Source organism: Glycine soja, chromosome 10 (genome assembly GCF_004193775.1).
Source record: "Glycine soja cultivar W05 chromosome 10, ASM419377v2, whole genome shotgun sequence".
NCBI classification, from domain to species: Eukaryota; Viridiplantae; Streptophyta; class Magnoliopsida; order Fabales; family Fabaceae; genus Glycine; species Glycine soja.
In genome coordinates this window covers 1,641,294-1,663,594 of record NC_041011.1, presented here as the reverse complement: position 1 = coordinate 1,663,594, position 22,301 = coordinate 1,641,294, and the positions used below count along the sequence as shown (strand labels likewise).

The window sequence follows — 22,301 nt, the reverse complement described above, 5'->3', positions numbered from 1 at the left end:
TTGTGTTACTCTTGGTTATGCTTTCATTTGTCTAACTAATATAGTATTAAATTTCTTTCCGCTCTCATCAAAATTGATTGTATAATTCTTATCTAACCAGCTTTCTTAATCATAACTGAAAAAACCCAGAGAATTCATCCTGGTATTATTAAAAATATAGATGCCGTAGTAATTACATCCATTTTTAATTTTCAAATTTCACCCACAATATCGAGTTACTGGGGGAGAGACAAAGACATGAATTTTGGACTCAAAGATCTACTCAAAAGATGCCCGATGCAGACGAAATGTTACTCTAAGAATACCAACACTTGCCTTCGAGAAAATAATGTAAAGCTTCCATATTGAAATATAATGTATCTGTCAGTTACAACAGAACTTCAGAAGGGGAACCAAATCTTGTTCATCCAGCACCCTACTGCCATGTCTGCGTAGGGAACCAACCCACACCCTGAAACAAACTCTTTAATGCCCACTAGAACTTCCAGCTTAAGCATATGCTCCAGCACATGCAGTGACCGGAGCAGCTTCCAGCTGTTTCTTTGCAGAACTGTATTTTTTTGTTATAAACCTGGACAAATCAACAAGATAAAAAAATTCAAAAATCAGACTATATATACCCGTCTATTGCCAGAAACAGTATCCATAAATAATGTTTTGCTGACAAATAAGTGAATAACACAGCAATATATGTTATTTACAATACTATCACTCTGTATGATAACAATTAACAAAGCAGATAACAGAAGGCAAATCATTAAGTTGTAATCTCAAGCAAAACTTGATCGTTATTTGGTCAAATAGGAAATATTATGTTCTCCACGATTTCAAGAACCACAAGGCCACCCTTACATTTCTAGGTAAGGGGAATGAGATAAACTTAGACAAGAGAATCATTTAAAAAGTGCACGTGAAAGGCAAATAGTTGATATCAAGGTTTTTAAATTGCAGTCACAATTATGAATCCATCTAGAAAATTGCAGACAAATGCAGTTAAGGCAGCCACAAATGCAATTACAAAGACCCTAAAAACCTTGACATTGTGGTTGCAATTGCAGTCATGGATATGTTTTAGATATGAGTGTTTGCAACTTTCCCGTGCACACTAAAAAGGTTATCAATAGCGGACGGCAGAACATGTCACAAGGCCAAAATTCCACCATATAAACACGCCATTTCCAATGGCACTGCCATAACAGGCCTCCCTTCAAAAATTGCTTATGACAGAAAGGTCGGACAATGCCACATTATGATGTTATGGCAATATGGTGGTGCTATAATGGTTATTTAAAAACATTGGAACACTACTAACTTCATCCTTTTGAAAAAAATAGGAGAGCAATATTATAAGCATAGTAATCAATCTCGGATAGTGGTGTGCCACAGCTAACTATGAAAATGCTATAGCAGGATGACCGCTATTTTAAATATTATGATACAAAGTAAATAATTTATAACTATGAAAATGCTATAGGACCATTGCCATTTCCATATATCTCATGCAAAGAAAAATGTATACTGAAGTTCCAAGCAAAGCCAAAAAACAAGTGCACAAAAAATATTTACCTAAAGAAGTCCCTCCATAGCAACTCAAACATCAACCAATTTATACCGTTTCTGGACGAGCCATTACCACCATCGTTCTTGTCCGCCGAAGCAGAAATGGCTCTGTCAGTAATACAATTCACCAGTGAGTATACACCCTATTCATACCAAGAACAATAATACCCTCAAACAGAACAACACAAAAAGACCACAGACCTGCTGGTAGTCTTCTTTAGTTCTTCATACATCGTGCGAGGGGAGAGGCATCCCATTGCCAACCACGGAGAAATCTTGCAGGAGAAGTTGGCACCATATATACTCTGTGTCCCATCCTTAAACCCCTTGTTTGGCTGAGCTGCACACTCAGCTGCAAATTTTTTGAGCCTCTGCAGTGCCTCAGTCTCCCCTCCTATCATAGAAGCATTGGCACCAAACTTCCCATCCTGCAAAATGATAACAATTAGCAACCAATATATATATAAACCATTGATGCTAACACAAGAATGCATAGAAACAAAGACACAACAAGTTAAAAATAAAAAGCGGAGATATAAGGTTGGTTGGGAAGGAGGAAAAGGTGGTTAAAATACAAAACCTGTGACATTGTTGCAGATGGATTAAGGCCAAGGTCCATTAAGGAAGGAATCTCCCCAAGCTCAAAATCACCGCGAGAAGGCATTCCCTTAAGATGATCTAAAGCTTCAATTGTCTTCCTTACCTCCAATTTCTGAACCCTATCCCTAAACCCTCCGTAATTGGAAGGCATGTCCTCCAATTGAAAAGGCAAATCGTCCACGTGATACAACGTGCTTCCCCAGAAGTACTTCACCTCCACATTCTCCTCCTTCATCGCCGCCTCCACCTTCTCCTCCGCCTTCGCCTCGTCGTGCGAGACCTCGCGGTGGGCGTACACGGCATCGGCACCGACGGCCTTGGCGAGCTCCACCAGCACCGTCTCGGGCTTCCCGACGCGCACGACGAGATCGGAGCCGCGCGCCTGGAGGCTGCGGCGGAGGTCGGAGACGGAGTCGATGAGGAAGGCGGCGCGGTAGGGGCCGGTCTTGTCGAAGCCGGATGCCGACTTGCCGTAGTCGGAGGGGTCGAAGCAGTAGACGGGGAGGACGGAGAGGGAGTCGTTGTTGGCGGCGGTGAGGCACTCATTGTCGAGGAGGCGGAGGTCGTTGCGGAACCAGACGACGGCGGCGCGGCGGAGGGCGGCGGCGTTGGAAGGGTCGCGGGGGCGGTGGGGAGCGAGGGAGAGAGGGGCGTGGAGGGGGTTGGCGGAGACGGTGGATTTGAAGGAGGTTTTGGAAGGAGGAGGAGTGGTGGTGGAGAGAGAAAGGTGTGTGAGGGATGAGGCTTGGGTTGGGACTTTGAGCTTGGTTGGTTGAAGGGTGGTTGATGGGATATTCTTGGGTTGGACGAAGGGGAAAATGGTGGGGAGAGAGAGGGAGAGTGAGGCCACTGCAAATGCAGCTTCATGCTCTTTCTCTGCTTCCAAATCCATCTTGCTTAACCAAACGAAAACCTCTTCTTCCCTTATGCCTTATCTGCTATCTATGGATTATACCATTATCATGCCTTTTTATTTATCTCAGATTCATTTTCATTTTTTGAATTGTTAAACCGTATTTATTTTAATTTTCTCCTTGTTATTTTATTTTCTAAAATTACTATAATAAGACTAAAATAAACATTTTTTTATAACTAATTTTGCTTTTTTTTTTATTACATGCTCATAAACTAAGTTTGTTAATGGTTCATCTCATCTACCTTTGCATTGAGTGCTTTTTAATATTCTTTGTAGGCCAGCCACCTACACCCCCCACCTACCTAACCTTTTTTTTTTTTTTTTCTGTTTGCATTTTTACTTGGCGTTCGGTTCATGCATACACTACACAATGATTTGTATTCTCCAATTTCTCCTTATCGTTGGTGTTTTATTTTTGGAAAATGTCTATCGTACACCTGTTTTTAGGTGTATAGATGAAAAGAAGCTAAAGTTTTAAAAAAGAAAAATATAATACATGATGTGATGAAATATAAAGTAAAAAATATGAAATAAAAGAGACAAAATAAAAAATAAATATATAATTATAATGACTCTTTATTTTTTCTCAGCTGTGCATTTGTGATGGTTAGTTTAGCACTTTATTATATAAAGGAAGATTTTTAATATTTTTGTTCGTATATAAATTACTTGATTGATTATGAGCTAGCTGCCCCTACGGGAGTAGTGCATGTGTTGTCTGAATGATGGCATAGTAATAGAATATTCCACAGTAGGGACAAATCAAAAGGTTTTAGCTTATCTTGAAATTTGAAAATATAGTTATACGGTTGCTGCTCTGCATATTCATTTTGTTTTGTTTGTCTTATTGAAATAAGAGCAACTCAGAATAATTGGCTTATTCTATCATATTCCATTGGTATCACCTGATATAAAGAAGAGTTAGAGGATATAATGGCAATAGGGCAAATTCAGATTATAAAATGTGTTTTGGGTGGGAGGGCGTTTCCACAAGCAACCTAACCATGTGGGATTTGGGAAGAATACCATTTAGAGCATCTCCATTGGGATTCCTTGGAGAGTTTCTTAAGTGAAGAAACCGTCTCTTAGAAGAAACCACCATTGGAGAGAGTGTCTCTTAGAAGAAACCACCATTGGAGAGAGTCTACGGGACATACAGGGTTTTTTCAACGGAGAGAAGTGAGTTTCGTCAGCAAGCACCCGTTCCTTAACAATAAAATACAATATCCCACACATTGTCCTTACATCAATGAACAACTAAAAAAAGAGGGAAACCAAATGAATCTCATTGCAGAAGAAGAACATGAAGAAAACAATATCCAGAACCGTACAAAAACAAAATTGAATTTTAATCACAACCAAAATTGATTTTTTAGACAATGAAGAGGATAGAAAACAAAAAGAACCAGATTTAACCCAAAAAAAAAGTAGAAATTTCAGATCCCAAGTGAAGGCTGAACCAGCAAATCTAATGATCTAAAGTTAAACAGGAAGTGTAGGGCGTGGCCTAACAACATTCAGAACCCCCCTTGCAGCAGTTGCCTGTTAAGGGACAAAATAACAAACAACAATAAGAAACATTGATCTAAAGTTAAACAGTGAGACTAATTATCTATCTGATTGTTTTACCTCAAAGAAGGAATTCAGATTTAACCGCAAGAGAAAACGTCTCAAAAAGGGTGCCCGCTGACTTCCAGCAAGCCTGCTGCTGCGCAGTATAGTGTACAAGGAATTTGATTTCTTGTTGAATTCCTATAGATGTTTGGTTAGATAAAACAAACATAATAAATGAACAGTCAAAACAATAGATTTCAGTAAAGGACGGAGATCTTATCTAAATCTAAAATATAGAAATGTAACGAGTAATTTGAAAAGGTCCAATCAGGTGAGACAGGGAGGAAAAATGGATGTGCCTTTATTCATTAGACACACAGATTGCATTTAAATATATATCTGCCCCAGCAATTTAGCCCCGGTTAGAGTAAATTTCTATGAATACATCTAAAGTGAAGAGAGAAAGTTCAACTTTTGACAGTATACATTTAAGAATAAATGACATAATTCGTAATTTTTCATTTCTTGTTCATTGAGTCAAAGGAGGTAGTACTTCAGATATCTGAAGGGAAATAGAAACGCTCAAGCATATATTTCCATATAAATTTATGCCAGCTTCCACTAAAAAAGGAGGCTTGTGGGAAACAGAACCATAAAGAAGCAACTATATTGTACTTTTTCTGACTACTACCAGACAAGTTCAATTGTTGATAATTAATATTGTTTAGAAGTCAATTCTCAAGTTCCTCAAAGCCAATTTAGCCTGTCTTATGGTAGATCTAAGAGATACAGCTATAGAATTCACAGATTTATCATCATAACCTTACCCACATCATTGATTATTAAGTTATAATGAAATTATATGGAGAAAGGTGAGTCAAAAAAAAAAAAGCAGAGCATTTTTCTGCTATTCATAATATATCATAATATTACAGCAAGAATGCACATGACACAGATTGAATAAGATGATCATTAATTAGTATAGTTTTTAAGTTTTTCTCCCTCTTAATTAAAAAAGGTTCAGATAATTGAGCCTACTAATTTTAATATATGAAGTTGTATGAGGAAAATAATGGCTTTATTGAGATACTTATTCCTGTACGGTTATTTGGCAAACAAAACCAGCAATGCATATCACCTCAGCTATATGCTCCAGTTCAGAAGTATTTGAACAGTTATCTTGGTTCTCAATATTCCAGCAAAATTGCAGGCAAAGCTTCATGATACTATCCAGTATCCTTGACACAGAACCAATGTCCAAGAAAGTTTGTGAAATTAAGGCTGACAGATACCTGTAGGAGACATTAAAGTCAAATAGCATGATGAACTAATTAGCAATATTTAGGTAAAATAGCCACCAGAAGGCATACAACAAACCACACTAACTAGTTTATAATTCACAGAGCAATAAACAGTTTAAACAATGTGGCACCTGACAAATGCTTCCCTATTTCTCATTAAACTGCTAGTTCAGGGTAAAGGAAGCTGCTTTTTGATCTACTGTTACTATCCATACTCAATAACAGCAAAGTGAAAAACTAAGTTATCTTTGACCACAAAAGTAAAAATATGATCCCTGTAGGTGACAGCAATAGGATAAAAGTTGGCCTACTGAGTCAATGGTCACTAAGAGCTGAATTTAATTTGGATAAATATGATCATGCTGGTATTGATAGTATGCATGTGAAATAGTTCGACAAGAAAAACAATTTTATGCCACTATAAAATGTAAAAACTAAACATGCAATAGAGAAATTATTACTCTTGATGAAAGCCCACAAGTTCTGTAAAATCATGAGACTCTTGAATATGAGATTGCAAAATATTCCATTGAGACTCTATCACATCAACCTGCAAAGGAAAGCACAATTTTAAATGTTAAACAGGCATTTTATTCGTCATAAAAAGGTACAGTACACACCAAAAAATTGTAATTAGGATACCATCATTGTGCTTTTGCTCAAACCAAACTCAAATTGAATTTATTTTTTTTGCTAAAAATATTGATGATGATAATTTATAATAATAGTATAATAAATTTAAAATCAAAGACAAGATATGAATGAAATGACAACCTGAATATAAAATTGGAGATTTCTGACCAAGAATGCCATATGTTCTCTAACACGCCACATCGGTCGAAACCGCTGTCGTTTCTGCTGTGCTTCTGAGCACTTTTCTTGATCATTTCGGTGTTTGGGAAAATCACTATGATATTGGTGCATTACAGATGCCCATAATTTCTCCAACTCCATTTGTGTTCGTTTGAGCCGTAGTAAGTATTGGAATATTCTTAGGTACCTGTAAAAAGTGTTATTTGTGCAGAAAAGTTACTGAACTAGAAATAACATCTCAAGTATATTACGATATAAAGGCCTTATTTGAATAAACTTCTCCATAAGTACTTTGAAAAGAAAATACAAAAGGTAAAATTGATGAAGCTTCTACCAGAAGTTAAAATCAATTTATGCACTTCAACTTTAATAAAAGCTCTCTCGTTAATCTAACTTCTCCAATAGCTGATGTGCATCAGCTTATATTCAACTATGAAGGAAGTTTAATTCATTTTTATTTTCTTCTTCAATAAGTGCTTAACTGATTATATAAAGAAGCCATAATACCAAAGCATTGTTATAGTACGAGAGGGAGGGAACAAATCCTGATTAAGTGATTATTGAATAATACATGGTGAACATTAAAACACAGTCACGTGACTTTTTCAAACACTCTTTCAATCTTTAACCATTTAAGCCAGATTATCCAACGGTCCACATTTGTTCATAATAAAACTAAACCAGTGGTTTCAAAAGATATATCCCCTATACATAAATAATATATATCTTTTAAACTAACGATCCTTTTGATAATGTAACAGTCGTACATCTTGCTGATAATTGCTATGCATACATAGTTTGTGCACTTAAATTACATACAATTATCTAATTTCTTCTCTTTTGATGCTTCTTTTGACTTAAAAAGATAGAAATTTAGATTCTTTTGAGTTTTTATCTTAAGAATGCTAAAGTTAGTAATTTTACAGAGTTTTTATTTTGTAGAGTTTTGGATACATCAACAGAAAAATGGAAAATGTATGAAGAATTGGAGCAGCGTGCTCAGCACGAGAAGCCAAGCTAGAAGCCAATTGTATCATGCATGTGCGCTAAGCGTACATTTGGAAGCTTAGCACGTGGTCACTTAAGCCAATTTATACTATGCATGTGCGCTCAACGCGCATATGCAGGCTTAGCGCACAGTGATTTTTCGAAAAACATAACAGTGCAGCATTTTGAAGGATATAAAAAGAGGCATTGTGCTTTTTGGAGAGATTTTTAGGGCATGCCCTGAAGCAAAAACATCCACTTTGGGAGCTCTTCCATTTTCCTAGTTTCATCTTTTGTTTTTGAACCTCTCATGACTATGAGAGACTAAATTACCCATTGTTGGGGGTTTGTATACCAAATACTCTTTAATGTAATGATTTTTACTATCCATTTAATGTTATTTCAATATTATTGTTTCCTTTCTAAGTTTATTGTCTTGTTTATGGTTTGATCATCCATTCACATGTATATTATAGGGTTTTAATCATTGGGAAATGTTTTTACCCTAAGAGTGGTGTTATTAAGCCTTATTTATGCATCTTTAAGCAAATTATTTGGTTTAGCTCTTAAGAGATTAGGAGTGAAATTAGGTGATTTAGGCTCTTTCCCATGAGGAATCATGGTTAGAGTAGTTTAATTGATGAAGGTAATAGTCGGAATAACTTTAAATGGTGAAAAATCCTTAACATTGCATCAAGAGTAATCAAACGCCCAACATTTTTCCAAATACCTGCACCAAATATCATTTTCCACCTCCAAGTGTTTGTTTTCTTGTCTCTTGTATCTTGCTCCACTTTCCTATCCACTGTTATGGTTGAAGTTTACATTTCGGCACAATCACTTTGAAAAATATTCAGTTTAGTCATCTATTCGCTTAAAACCCAGTATCTACAAACTCTGAGCACAATCAAAGTCCCTACTTTTTTCAAATAAGCCAATTCATTTGGGACCCTACGGATCCACTCTTTTTCCTATTCAAAGATCAACCTTTTGTCTGTGTTTTTCACATCGACAATTCTTTACAGATGAAGAGATGTCAAGGGAACTTCTTTTTGCCGTTTTAATATTACTTTGACAAATTAGTACACTTGCACACTTTGTTTACAATGCCATGACACTTTTTAAGAAGTTTTATACCATAAAGGGTTTCCAGTTAGATCTAGTGTATAAAATAATAGCAAGAGAAAAAGAATAAGTCAATAAACCCTTGTATAAAATAATAGCAAGAGAAAAAGAATAAGTCAATAAACCCTTGGCCGCAGGACATTAGCGGTAGAAACTTACTTAGAGAGGACTTCTTGAGTAAAGAACAAATGCAAAGGCCAATCAACAGAATATTCAAGAGCAATACCATCCCAACCATCTACTGACACTTCTGACGAAGCATTTGAAAGTGAAGCACCAGAGCTACCATCTATAGAAGAGGTTGGCTTTGGTAAATCCAATAGGGAAGGTTTAACTGTGATTCCAAAAGATGGCATCCTAGAAGAGAAAGAGGACATTTTAGCACATAGAGTTCATAACAACTCAGCATGAAGCTAGCAAAAATGGAAGGAAAAATAATGAATTGGGATCCTAACCGCAAGGACACTTTAGAGAAATATTTGTCTTCTTCACCAATAGTTTTTAATGCAGCCTACATTCCAATGGAATTGCAATTAAGCTTTGTTAATGCATCTAAAAACATGAACATGCTGATGTAACTAAAAGGTGAATGGCATTAAGCCAAAAAATCATATCATAAGGTAAACAAACCAGCTGAAATGGGACCATAAGATCAGCTTCAGCTGTTGACTGACGTGGTGGCAATCGCATTAACTGACGACTTTCCTCAAGGAAACACTTGCACAGAAAATAATGAGTAAATCAAAGATGTCAGTATAATTTCATTAAAATTACAAGATAAACTGAAGTATGAACCTCAGCAACTGTTGCATATCCAAGGCATAGGATATAGACAAGGCACTGCCCAATGTTGATTTTGTAGTTTAAAGTTTAAACGAATTTGCAACATCTCCTATCTTGTAACTGAATTATTTACTAGTTCAGAAATCAAACAAATATTTTTTACCATTCTCAAATAGATCATTCAAAAAATAATGAACAATGCAAATGTTGGAAATCTAAGAATGAGTGAATGACAGGGGGAAACTCATCTAACATAATTTATAATTTATAATCAATTACAAATTACTCAAGCTACTATCAAAATAAAGTAATCCACCGTAAATTTCACTACATATAAATTGATGACAATTTACAAGTAATGTCATATGATATGGCCATAGACACAAACACACAAGGATAATGATAAAACCAATATAATCACTTTCAAGGGTTAAAACAAACACATGCAGAAAAGGAGAAAACATATCATTGAAATCACTATTTGATGGATGGATAGTTATCAAAAGTTCAAAACTCCTATTCCCCTTGACATGCCCAAAGGGTCACAAGGGGACATGTTGAGTCTGTGGGTCAAGTTCAACCCAATGACCCATTTCCTATGGCTTAAATAGGAAAGGGCCCCATCAGATGCAGGGTGCTATTTGTCAAGAGTTGGCATGGTGGTAAGCACTCTTGGTCATATCACCCCCATGCCCCAACCCCAACTGTTCATCTTCTCTCACTTCCATTTCAAACAAATGCCAAGCTTTAAAGATAATAAACAGTCTTTTCTTTAACACAAATAGAAAAAATGGGCAAGTTGACAGATACTCATTGCCAGTCAAAATGTTGGTATAGATAACATCTCAAGATTTACCTGGAAGAAATCTCCTTTTGCCAAAAGAAAATAGTCTTTTAAGGCCTTCAGGTGGCCATTCAAGTCAGCACGTACCACCACAAGCTGCAGACATGGAGGGAATAGAAATTGAAGTTTCTGAAAATAAATGCTCTAAAAACTAATAAATACATGAACCAGGAGATTATGTTAAGCACCTGCCAGAGATGACTAGCTGCAATGGCCTGAACAGAGTCCACAGCACATTCAAATGATCTTTTATGAAATTCAGATGATTCCTGGGGAAAGTTAATGAGTTTGCTTAAAAACTAACTGGAAATGTTAATAGTAAAGAAAGACTTATTAGTCAGTTCGTTAAAACCATTGAAGTAAACCAGATAAAAGGGTGCCAACAATCCAACTACATGAAAACCTTTAGGTTCAGAAGCATTGCTTCAATCTTATCTGCCTCAGATTGTGGAAGCAAATCTTCTCCCATTCCCATATTAATTGCAGGTTCCCTCTGAAAATGAAAACGCCCTGCTAATCCATGTATTTTCTGAAAGCTTTTAGGCATTTGAGGATGCACAGCATCCCCAGACTGGAAGGAAGGACTTGGATTTCGCAGAACCCTAACAGCTTTGCCAGCAAAAAGAATTGATTCAGCAACACGCATAGGTATATATTCAGGCAGCATATCCTGCAAAACAAAATATGTAAACAATAAAAATTGTATGCATAAACACCAGGTGACCTGTCGATCTAAAGTAAAGGACAATAAGAACTTCATGTATTAAACTGGACAAAATCCCATTCATTAAAAAATGAGACATGGAATGCCATTGATACAAAAAAGAGTGCTACAAACACTAAGAGCCAAAACAATATTCATCAAAAAGATGACATCCGTTTCAAGGTATAATTCTGCATTCCAAGGAATGACATTCCTAGGACTACTATAACCAGAAATATTATTTCTGAGTAAATTAAAAAATATGTTTGGTTAGATTTTAATATTCCTAGGAATATCTTTTAAAATTCAAAATGATTAGAATAAAAAGTAAGTAGAAATGGAAGTTATAGTTGGGATAGAAAATAACTTTCCGTATTCCTACGAGTATAACTTTCCCAACCCTAGCATAGGAACACAAATTAAGTAAATCAAGGTATTACTACTTTCCCAGGCCCGAACAATACCTAGGAATACTTTTTTATGGCCCATAACAATCATGGGAATATAACATTCCAAAGTTCACATTCTCAGCAATAAATTTTAAACCTTGAAACAGTCACACCCAAAGGAAATCGCTCAGTCTCATGACATGTCCAGAACTAGCCAATAACGAGAGCAATTACCAAAGAAATGTGAAAGCCCAAGTGCCAATCAGTCAAAGATGCATCATCAGTTGACATGCGTGCCAACTTTTCAGAGATGTCCGGATGAGATGAGCTATTTTCTACATCTCTATCTTCTTGCCTGAAAAGCAAACGAATCAGGTCAAGTATATAATTGCAAATAAAAGATCTCAAAACATAAGAAACAAGAAATTATCAATGCAACCAAAAAATCACAAAGTTTGAAAGGAGAGGATGAACTAATATCCAGATAAATTAATTTTCATGTACCAAACACGTCATATATTTTAGCACATAGTTTTTTTCTAGTTTGGAGGGGAGGGATTGGAGGTGATAAAACCTTTCTTTTTATCGTTTTGGTAATAGAATCTCTTAAGTATATACATAATAGATAATGTTGAAATTATGGAGTTTTAAGTATAGAGACACAGAATAGAAAGAAAAAAAAAACAAAAATACTATGAAATTGATACTGACCTCATATGATGTGATGTATTACAATGTGATGATGTGATCATAAAACATAGAATACCAACCCTTACAATCATAATCCTAACTAACAGGACACAAATCATGAGATTGTGAAATATGGTAATCAATCTTAAAATATAGGGAGAAAATAGGCAAACTGATCCTAAAGGGTAATCTAAGATATTATAAGATATGATCAATATAATATTAGATATTTTCATACATTCTAACAGATAAAACAAATAAGTATCGTTAATGTTTAGTCATTGGAAAATCATGCTGACAACAGCATATAACAGAAACTATTGAAATATAGCAGGGGCTACAATTGTTTTGATAACTTATGACAACAATAATTCTGTATATTCAATTTAATAGTATGATACATCAATTGTGGAAATAAAAATTTTCAACAAAGGCCTTTAGCCCTTCAAAAAGCTTGGAATACTGGGATAATAAATGAAAAGTATATATTATCTAATCAGCATTCTTGCAATACAACACCGCCGCGTCAGTCTACCTCTATAATTGATTTCAACACAACAACATGCATATCAACAGTATACACACTAAAAATTAATACTGAGTTACCTCCTAATGAAAAACTCTCCATACTGGTCTTGAAGAATCCCATAAACTATCCAGGATGCAAGCTGGTTATACATGACCTGGTGTCCATGCCAAAGAAGCCTAAGCTTTGGACAAGAATAACCAAAAAAGATAATAAGAATTAACCAGGAGTGTAATCTGAAGACTGATGCAATGTTTTAAGGATCAGAATAAACAAATCAAACCCAAAAAGAAATCCATCATTAACCTGAAAACCAACCAACATGATAGTCTTAGATATTTTTTCTTCCCACCTATAATTTTTTTACTACACTAAAGACTATGTAGTGACTAACAGCATTAAAAAATTCATGACTTAAAACCACAAATGTTTATTGACTACTAGTCTAACACAACAGCAAAAGAAGACTACGCGTGAAAAGAATTGCATACCTTTGCATGCAAGTCTGTAATTCAGGCACTCCACAGTGACATCTCTTATGTAGAAGATTAAGAAGCTGACCTCCACGAATATCATCACGCTCAATCTCTAGGATGAGCTCATATAGAGGAGGCAAAAGGCAAAGAAACTGGAAAGCAAGTCGAAAATAAAGCCAACATCAAAATACACACACACACAAAAATAAAAGGTGGGAACAGAAAAAATGACCTTGTTAAGACCCTGAGTAACTGTTGCCAAGATAGGCATGGTTTCAGACAACAACTTCTGCTCAATATGCAGAACCGCAGACCTATAAACTGAGAGTATTTCAACAATGCCACTGGCTAGTGCCCTACGATAAACACTTCCCTTCTCCTTTTTCTCCAAAGGTTTCGCATTTGCAGACCTTATCCAACTTAAATCCCTACACTTTGCTGAAAACCGCTCCATCTCCCTATAATAAAACCCCAACACGATGATCCTCTCAATAAGTTCCCTGCACCCAACAACACAATCCATTCGAAAATTTCAATTTTCAAAGTGCCCATTATAAAAATACCCCCACAAAATAAACGAATTGTATCTTGGGGTTCAGAAAAAAAATAAAAAAATGAAGGTTACAGTGAGAAGAACCTGTCGCTTGGGTCGATAAAAGGGATGTCGGGGGCGAGCTTGAAAGTGCATTCGTCGGAGATGGGGGTTTCGGCGGTGAGCTGGTCCCGGCCGTCGATGATTAAGTCGCCGGTGTAGCCCAGCAACGACAGCAGAAGCTCGTGCAACATTGTTTTCTCTTGAGAAACTAACCTATCGCTTTGTGGAGAAGAATGAGGAAATTAGAATTGTTGGATTTAGATCATCGAGGTTTGAATTTTTGTTTAAAGTCGTAAGAGAGTTCACTCCAAAGTCCAAAGTTAAAGTTCGAAAAGTATTGAGCAGCTAGGGCTATTTTTTTTTTTTTCTCTTCAAAAGCCACTCCCAGAACACAGCACACACTGCCACTAGTTGCTTTACTCCGTTTTCTGAAAAGCAAAAAATATTAAAATTGTGATGTTTGCAAATTATTATAATGATGTATCTTTTTTATGTAATTATAATAATGTATCTAAAATAAAATGTTGATTTTTATGTTTTTTAATAAAAAAACATAATTTTAAAAATTAGTTTTATTTTATTTTTTAAATGAAATATAACACAAGATTGAGGCTCAACCACATTCCGTCAAGAAAAGTAACTTTGTGTCATCTTCAATCATCCACCAGACACCTGAGATACTCGATCGTCAAGATAACTATGGCACCTAACGGCAAGAACTTACCAAGGGATTATAGTTAGGTTAAAGTTCCTGAAAAGCTTGTCAGAAAAGTTTCTAATGCTAACTATTATTTGTTAAATGCTTAATTGACAAAAGCATATCATTCACTGTTACGCTTTAATGTGTGATCTTAGTGTTCATAATAAAGACACAATTCAATCAATAAAAATTACCACACATGCAAAATCACAAGATACAAATATACCTTAAAATCACACCCACCACCTTATTTGTTATTTTCACATTACCTTCTTCCCTTGTTATTTTTATCTGTCTGATTCACATATCATTAGGAATTCTTAGCATCATCTTAAAAAGTAAAAGAAGAAAAAAAAGAACATAATTCTAACTGCAATTTGTTAATGGAATAAAATTTATCAAAAGAGAAATTTGACTTTAATAACAATTTATGTTTTTTCATAATTAAAATCTTTAACTTTCCGGTGAGATTTGAAATATTGTTAAAGTTTCAATTTTTTGAATTGATTATGTGATTAGTATATCGTCCAAAACTTAGATGGTCTTCAAACTCATTATACTTTCCCAAGTGATTATATGAGGATTGAATTCAAGTTTTTTCACACAAATTAAATTAATACATATTTAGAAGTCAGGTAAAAACGTAGATTTGAGTTAAAAGTATTTTTGTAAAAAGATATAAACTCTTATTTTTACTTTCATTTTATTTTTATCACTAATCTTTAAATTGCATTTGAACGCAAGTTACATTAAAATATGGGTCACGACCATTTCAACTGAAAATCATAAATATACTTGTAGTCATTGAATTTAATAACAACTTGTTACTAAAAGTAGAACTATAAAGTTGTTAACTCTAAGATGAAAAAGGAAACTCTCATACTACAAAAACACTCAAATTTTCACTAATATTCTAATTCCCTGCCTTCGTATTGTACAAAATGTTACTATTACAAACTAATCCATAAGCAATTAGCGACCCTTCGAAACAGAAGAATTAAGTTCTCACCACAACAAATTCACACTACCATAAATTCTCTTCGTTCATAATAACTTCCCACTCGGCACACATGGTAATATATTTCCACTAGTCATCAAAATGACTTAAGAAGTCTTAAAAACACAAAACTTGCCTTACTAAGGCCTAAAGGTGTTAGAACTTAATCTTTCAAAATTAAATAAAAAATAAAAACTGACTTAATTACTACGTAGAAAAATGCAAACAATACTTTCTCTGAGATTTTTTCTTAACACGGAATGTCGCTTAACATTCTTCTTATTACTCATCATTCCACTAATAATACTCCACTAATTATACAACCATACATAACCTGTTGCTTTATCATTTGAATTCAAACTCTCCAAATTGTTTTCATAAAGTTGGACTCAAATCATTATTAACTTGTGGAAGATTGACTAGTTTTTGTGTTGCCTTTAACATACTTTGACTTATATATACTTTCTTTGATATTCGTAATTACATCTTGCAAATCTTATTTCACCCTCATAGTATTAGACCTTCTTACAGGACCTTTAATGTCATGTAAAAGATCCCCTGTTTTGCTGATTGTATCCTCATTACTTTTATGCATATTTTGTGCCTTCTTATTTCATTGTTCAATTAGTTTGTGTCAGGTTGTGTCACTCGAGCCTTATGGATCATTTGCAAAAATCCATTATACGAGGAATTTAGGTCTTGAGGATTAGCTCAAAATAATTTTTAAAAATTCAAATTAATAAAGACAAAAAATCAACAAAATAATTGATTGAAAAATAAAATAAAATATAACTATATTTATAAAGAATAAAAATGTATTTAGATTTTTAATTTAATTACACAACAAACATTACCACAATGATTGTAAAAGCTTTTGCAATCTAAAAACTGTGATTACATATATTTTAATTGTTAGTTTTAATCAGAATTTATAACTTTTTATTTATTACATTTTAAAACTTATTTAGATGGCGTAAATCCATAATTTGGTATTCAGCACCGAGCGGATTGAACTCTCTAGCATTTTTTTCAAAATATAAATACGATTCAAGTAAATCAGAATTATACTATTTTATAAGAAGTTCTATTTATTTTTTAATACACCCTTTATAATTTTCCACGCCTCTTTTTTTTTCATGTTATAAAGAAAAGAAAAAGGGTACAACTGCACATGTATATTTTCTCATAACGGTAAGAAATCATCTTCAACTCCATCAAGAACTGCGGTTTCCGACCCCGTAACGATGTTGTTTCTTCAGAAGAATTTTCCTGCAAATAGTGTAGGCACAAGACATTGGTGTAAAACAGTGGCTGTTTCAGTTCCACACGTAACGCCATGTCTTTTTGAACTTGGAGATGAAGTACTTGAATCTTTTTCACACTGTACACTGACGGTTGTATACATCTAGATTAGTTTATTTCAATAAAACATTCTTATTAAATTTTTCATATACAATTTAAGAGCTTCCCAACAAACTACTAACTTTGGTTTTTATTATAAGAAATAAGCGATATTATAAAAACAATGTTTTGAAGCTCTTAAGTTAATGACTGAGTACACACTAATTATAAGAAACAAGTAATAATATACCAAGTCAATAATTTAAGAGCTCCAAAACATTCTTCTTTGCAATATATGTGCTTCTTATAATAAGGACAAAGGTAGTACTACATAAGCCTAATAATAAAGATTCTTTGACAGCGAAATGCATTTGGACAGCTAGATTGTCGTACCGAGATATTAACATGTTTCAGCATTTTCGATTACACTACAAGTCTTGCAAATTGAAACTTTCCGCTATTACACACTGCACGCAAACTCATCATCCATGGCCCCGCTCTTACGTGTCAGGTGCCTGATCGAGTTACATTGCATTCGGAGACTCAAAAAATTGAATTGAAATGTCCTCAACTTTAGAAACTATATACTACTGCTTACGTAGAATAGTGTTCCCTTTCAAACCAGATATTAGTAAATAACACCATCTATAGCAGGAAAAAAAAAAAATGTGTTCATAGTTCTTACTTAAACATCCAGAATTACACATGGTATTTCTCAGTATGGTGCATGATATCTCAGTGATGAAATGAAATTACTGTTCAAAGGGTAGTCAGATAAAATGGTACGTAATTAATCTTTCATTTGTTGGAGACCACAATGTAGCATTGATATGCTTCACACTGTTTCCAACAACAAGAAGAGTCATGATGTAAATTTGGAACTAAATTTACGTGGGAAATTAACAAATTAAGACAGAGGGAAAGCAATTACCTCATGAAGTGGCAGACTCACCGGAGTAACTGAGAAAGAGATGGAAGGGAGGGTGAGGAAGCCGTGTTGGAGAAGGGGAGCACGTGCAAAGGGTTCAATGGCGCTTAAGAGAGCCTAGAGAGTTGCACGTGCCCTGCTTCTCCAACAAGGAGCTTCTCACCCAGTGAAGAAGAATCACTTCACACCTTGAGTATGCGAGTGTGGTAGTAAGTAGAGGCTCAGTATTTATAGGTAGCAAATTCAGAGAGAGAGGGACAGAAGAGATTAATATAAGCAGCGTGGCAGGAGCAACGAGTGAAGTGAAAATGAAGTTATGGAGTGAGAGAAATTATTAAATTAATGATCTCACACCACTATGTATTATATTTTCATATAATACATTATCAATTTTTTTTAGTTTATAAGAAAAAATTAATAACATTCCATTATATAAGAAAAAATTAATAACATTGGATTATATATTATCATGAAGGAAGAAATATTAGATTATTCTAAATTAGTGTTAGCTTTCTTTTTCATTTCAGTTAGAGTAGTCATAATTATATTAATCTTTTCTCTCTTTTCAATTGGAGTAGTTATAACTGTTTTAGCTGTCAAAGTTGTTAGTTAGTTTATTATAAACTAACTCTTGTATATATTTGTATTCATGATTGAATTGAGTAATGAGAAGTATTCCTTTCGTCTTTTTCTTTGAGCTTCATTTTCTCTCTCTTTTAGAATATGTTGTGCCATAAGTTTTACATGGTATCAGAGCTCTTTAATTGAAAAGCTTTGTTGCGCACTCTCTTTGTTCTTCCTCGATACAAGCATTGTTTCAATTCTCCCATGGCTTCACTCAATCCTTCAACACTAGAGGATTCGCTTAATCCTTATAGTCCATATTATGTGCATCTAAGTGAGAATCCATCAATCTCACCTGTTTCTCCTCTTCTTGATCCCACAAATTATAACTCATGGTGCAGATCAATGTCTACTGCACTCAGTGCGAAAATAAGTTGGAGTTTGTCGATGGTTCTTTGCCATAACCAGCGCCTAATCATGCTCTTCATACTGCATGGAAATGTCCCAACAATATGATGGTTTCGTGGTCCTTTACTTCATGCTGCTACTTTGATAAATATCATTCCTACACCTTTTCTGAAAAAAGAGTCCCCATATCAAAAACTCTATTCTGCATTATATGATGTTAATTTACTTTGAGTTTTTGGTTGTCTATGTTACACTAGCACTCTCAGTGCTAACAGAAAAAAGCTGGATCCTAGAGCCTTACCTTGTGTGTTTCTGGGATTTAAATCCCACAAGAAAGGTTACATTGTGTACAATATCCATACACGAACTATTGAAGTGTCTCGAAATGTCATTTTTTATGAGAACTACTTTCTCTTCTCCACTCTCAACATTACTGACCCTACCATCCTTGCTCACCCTTCCATCACTACCTATAATCCACAAGCCATTTCTTCTCCTATAGATCCCCCTTCTTTTACACCTTTACCTCCTCAACCTGACCCTATATTTGTTGACCAGCCATATATTAAACCCACCTCCTCTGAACATTCCATTCGTAAGACTGACAGAGTTCGAACCAGACCCATCAAATACAATGACTATCAAACCAGTTTCGCATCAACCACCGTCACTAATCATCTAGGCACCAAACATCCTATTTCCTCTGTGATTCCCTATAATAAGCTCTCTTCCCATTATCTCAGCTTTATTCTTAATGTCTCTGCTAATTCTGAGCCTAAGTCTTATACTAAAGCCTCTAAACATGATTCATGGGTTCGAGCTATGCATGGTGAAATTTGTGCTTTAGAAAGGAATCATACATGGGTGCTTACTGATTTACCTCAGCATAAAAATGTGATTGGTTGTGAATGGGTGTACAAGATCAAACATAATGCAAATGGCTCTATTGAACGGTATAAGGCTCGTTTGGTTGCTAAGGGCTATACTCAAATTGAAGGTCTGGACTATTTATATACTTTTTCTCTAGTAGCCAAAATTACTATAGTTCGACTTTTGTTGGCACTCACTGCTTTGAGTAAGTAGTTTATCAGACAGCTTGATGTCAATAATATGTTCCTTCATGGTAATCTTAATGAAGAGGTGTATATGGTTCTACCTCCAGGTATGAAATCTACTAAACTTGGTCAAGTTTGTAAGTTATAAAGATCTCTCTATGGGTTGAAACAGGCCAGTCGTCAATGGTATGCTCGATTATCTACTTTTCTTGTGGCTCATGGCTTCAAACAGTCTAGTGCTGACTATTCTTTTTTTACTTTGAAAAGAGAAAATTCATTCACTGCATTATTGGTCTACGTTGATGATATTGTTCTGAGTGGGAATGATCTCTCTGTTATTTCTCATATTACAAAATTAATAGATGACACTTTTAAGATCAAAGACCTTGATAATTTGAAGTATTTTCTTGGATTTGAAGTTACTCATGAAACCTCTGGTATTAACATTTGTCAAAGAAAGTATGCTTTCGATTTTCTCACTGATACTTATATGTTAAATTCCAAGCTTGTTTCTACTCCTTTTGATTACTTTACCAGACTGCATCAATCCTCTGGATCATTGCTTTCTGATTCACAGATTTCTTCATATAGACGCTTAATTGGCAGGTTAATATACCTTACAAATACTAGACTTGATATCACCTTTGTCGTTCAACACCTGAGTCAGTTCATTGCTTCTCCTACTACTGCTCATTACACGACTCTTTATCGTATTCTTTGATACATTAAAGCTGCTCCTGGTTTGGGTATTTTCTTTCCTTCTACCAGTGAGGTTCAACTCAAAGCCTTTAGCGATTCTGATTAGGCTGGATGTATTGATACTAGGAAACCCATTCTGGTTTTTCTGTTTATCTTGGCTCATCACTTATATCATGGAAATCTAAGAAGCAAACCATGGTCTCAAGAAGTTCTTCTAAAGCTGAATATTGTGCCCTTACTACTGTAACTTTTGAAATTCAATGGCTCACATATTTGCTTCATGACTTTGGTATTATTCATAAGTCTACTTTGGTGTTCTGTGACAATAAATTGGCTCTCCACATTGCAGCTAATCTTATCTTCCATGAAAGAACCAAGCATATTGAAATTGATTGTCACTTGGTTCATGATAAGCTGCTTTCGGGTTTGATCAAGCTCTTGTCTATTGCTTTAGCACAACAACTTGCTGATGTTTACACAAAGGCTTTAGCTCCTGGTGCTTTTCATTTTATCTGCTCCAAGCTAGGTATGAATGCCATTCATTCCCCAGCTTGAGGGGGGGATATTAGCCTTCTCTCTCATTTTAGTTAGAGTAGTTATAATTGTTTTAGCTATCATAGTTGTCAATTAGTTTATTATAAACTAACTCTTGTATATAATTTGTATTCATGATTGAATTGAGTAATGAGAAGCATTTCTTTTGTCTTCTTCTTCGAGCTTATTTTCTCTTTATTTTAGAATATGTTGTGTCATGAGTTTTACATATTAGTACATATATTCATAGTCATGACTATTGTATTTAAGTTTTTTAAATTGATAACATTTTATTTTATTATATGTTATATATGGAGATTAGTTAGGAGTATAATGATTATAAATTTCTAATAATTTTTTGTTATGAAGAGATTAGTTGAGACTAGATGTAATAATCTCTCCGTAGAGTAATGGAGGTAGAAATGAAGAAAAGGAAAAGAATTGTGGCATGTCATGCCATGCCATGTCATGATGGCATTGTATACACATAAATTCAAAGAAGGGGATATCGAAGGAAACCCGATTGGAGTCTTGTCTGGCTTAATTTCATAAAAAGGTCACCAACCCCTTTGTTCATTTGAGGTTCACTGCAGCAGAGATAGTACTGGTACGACCGAGTACTTTGGATCCTGTGTGTTGGGGCCCCACATGCATACGTGGCTCCCCCATGTTGGCTTTGCCTTTTTAGTTTTTCCTTTGCAAGGGGTAGAAGAAGAATAATGTATGAGTGCACGTAGGCTTTGCGTGTTGCCCGCAAGTTTTTGAGTATGGCATTGGCATGTGTATGAGTGAGTTTTAGAGTAAGTTGGGAGAGGCTCCCTAGGTTGATATCATTCCCTATATCTAATAGCCCCTTACATTTTTCTCCCCAAAGTTTTTAGCTGTTTAATTAACACACACCCTACACTACTACAATTTCAAAGGGTAACATTAATGCCTAAACACTGCCCATCAAGGACACAAAAACTGAGAATTGAAGTTATTGATTAGCCATTGTGCCCAAGTAAGAAAAGTCCTACACAACTTCCATCTCTGATATGTTTACATTGAATTCAGCAAAGCATGAGTCATACGTAGTACTTCAAATTCAATAGCAAACATCGTAAACCTGTTTACATGGATTTCATTTTGCAATCTGAATTTTCAAAAATAACTTTGCTATTGCTTTAAATTTAAACTTGATTTCAACCAAATATATGTATGCTAATGTACT

General features: G+C 34.9%; 2 protein-coding genes across 2 annotated transcripts; both read right to left on the bottom strand.

Annotated features, from left to right (window-relative positions):
• Positions 1 to 116: 116 nt before the first annotated feature.
• Positions 117 to 3,118, bottom strand: LOC114371896 (blue-light photoreceptor PHR2-like). The gene is made up of 4 exons (XM_028329209.1): positions 2,141 to 3,118; positions 1,762 to 1,988; positions 1,567 to 1,668; positions 117 to 571 (listed from the first exon to the last, which is right to left on the bottom strand). The coding sequence occupies exons 1-4, from the start codon at positions 3,050 to 3,052 to the stop codon at positions 490 to 492; spliced, it is 1,323 nt and encodes a 440-aa protein (XP_028185010.1). The 5' UTR covers positions 3,053 to 3,118; the 3' UTR covers positions 117 to 489.
• Positions 3,119 to 4,260: 1,142 nt separating this feature from the next.
• LOC114372110 (gamma-tubulin complex component 4 homolog) lies at positions 4,261 to 14,287 on the bottom strand. The gene is made up of 16 exons (XM_028329520.1): positions 13,905 to 14,287; positions 13,500 to 13,767; positions 13,283 to 13,419; positions 12,872 to 12,970; positions 11,810 to 11,930; positions 10,887 to 11,153; positions 10,672 to 10,752; positions 10,496 to 10,579; positions 9,487 to 9,573; positions 9,312 to 9,367; positions 9,016 to 9,213; positions 6,706 to 6,931; positions 6,393 to 6,481; positions 5,769 to 5,922; positions 4,706 to 4,828; positions 4,261 to 4,618 (listed from the first exon to the last, which is right to left on the bottom strand). The coding sequence occupies exons 1-16, from the start codon at positions 14,051 to 14,053 to the stop codon at positions 4,559 to 4,561; spliced, it is 2,199 nt and encodes a 732-aa protein (XP_028185321.1). The 5' UTR covers positions 14,054 to 14,287; the 3' UTR covers positions 4,261 to 4,558.
• Between the last annotated feature and the right edge of the window lie 8,014 nt (positions 14,288 to 22,301).

Bases quoted from the DNA above. Each gene is read 5' to 3' on its own strand.
- LOC114371896 (XM_028329209.1), bottom strand. From the start codon at position 3,052: ATGGATTTGGAAGCAGAGAAAGAGCATGAAGCTGCATTTGCAGTGGCC. The intron at 1,989-2,140 runs GTTTTGTATTTT...ATCATTTTGCAG, and splicing joins CATCTGCAACAATGTCACAG to GATGGGAAGTTTGGTGCCAA. The intron at 1,669-1,761 runs GTCTGTGGTCTT...TATTACTGACAG, and splicing joins CTAAAGAAGACTACCAGCAG to AGCCATTTCTGCTTCGGCGG.
- LOC114372110 (XM_028329520.1), bottom strand. From the start codon at position 14,053: ATGTTGCACGAGCTTCTGCTGTCGTTGCTGGGCTACACCGGCGACTTA. The intron at 11,931-12,871 runs GTAACTCAGTAT...TTTGCTTTTCAG, and splicing joins GGAGAGTTTTTCATTAGGAG to GCAAGAAGATAGAGATGTAG. The intron at 9,368-9,486 runs GTTTGTTTACCT...ATTGGAATGTAG, and splicing joins TTATGGTCCCATTTCAGCTG to GCTGCATTAAAAACTATTGG.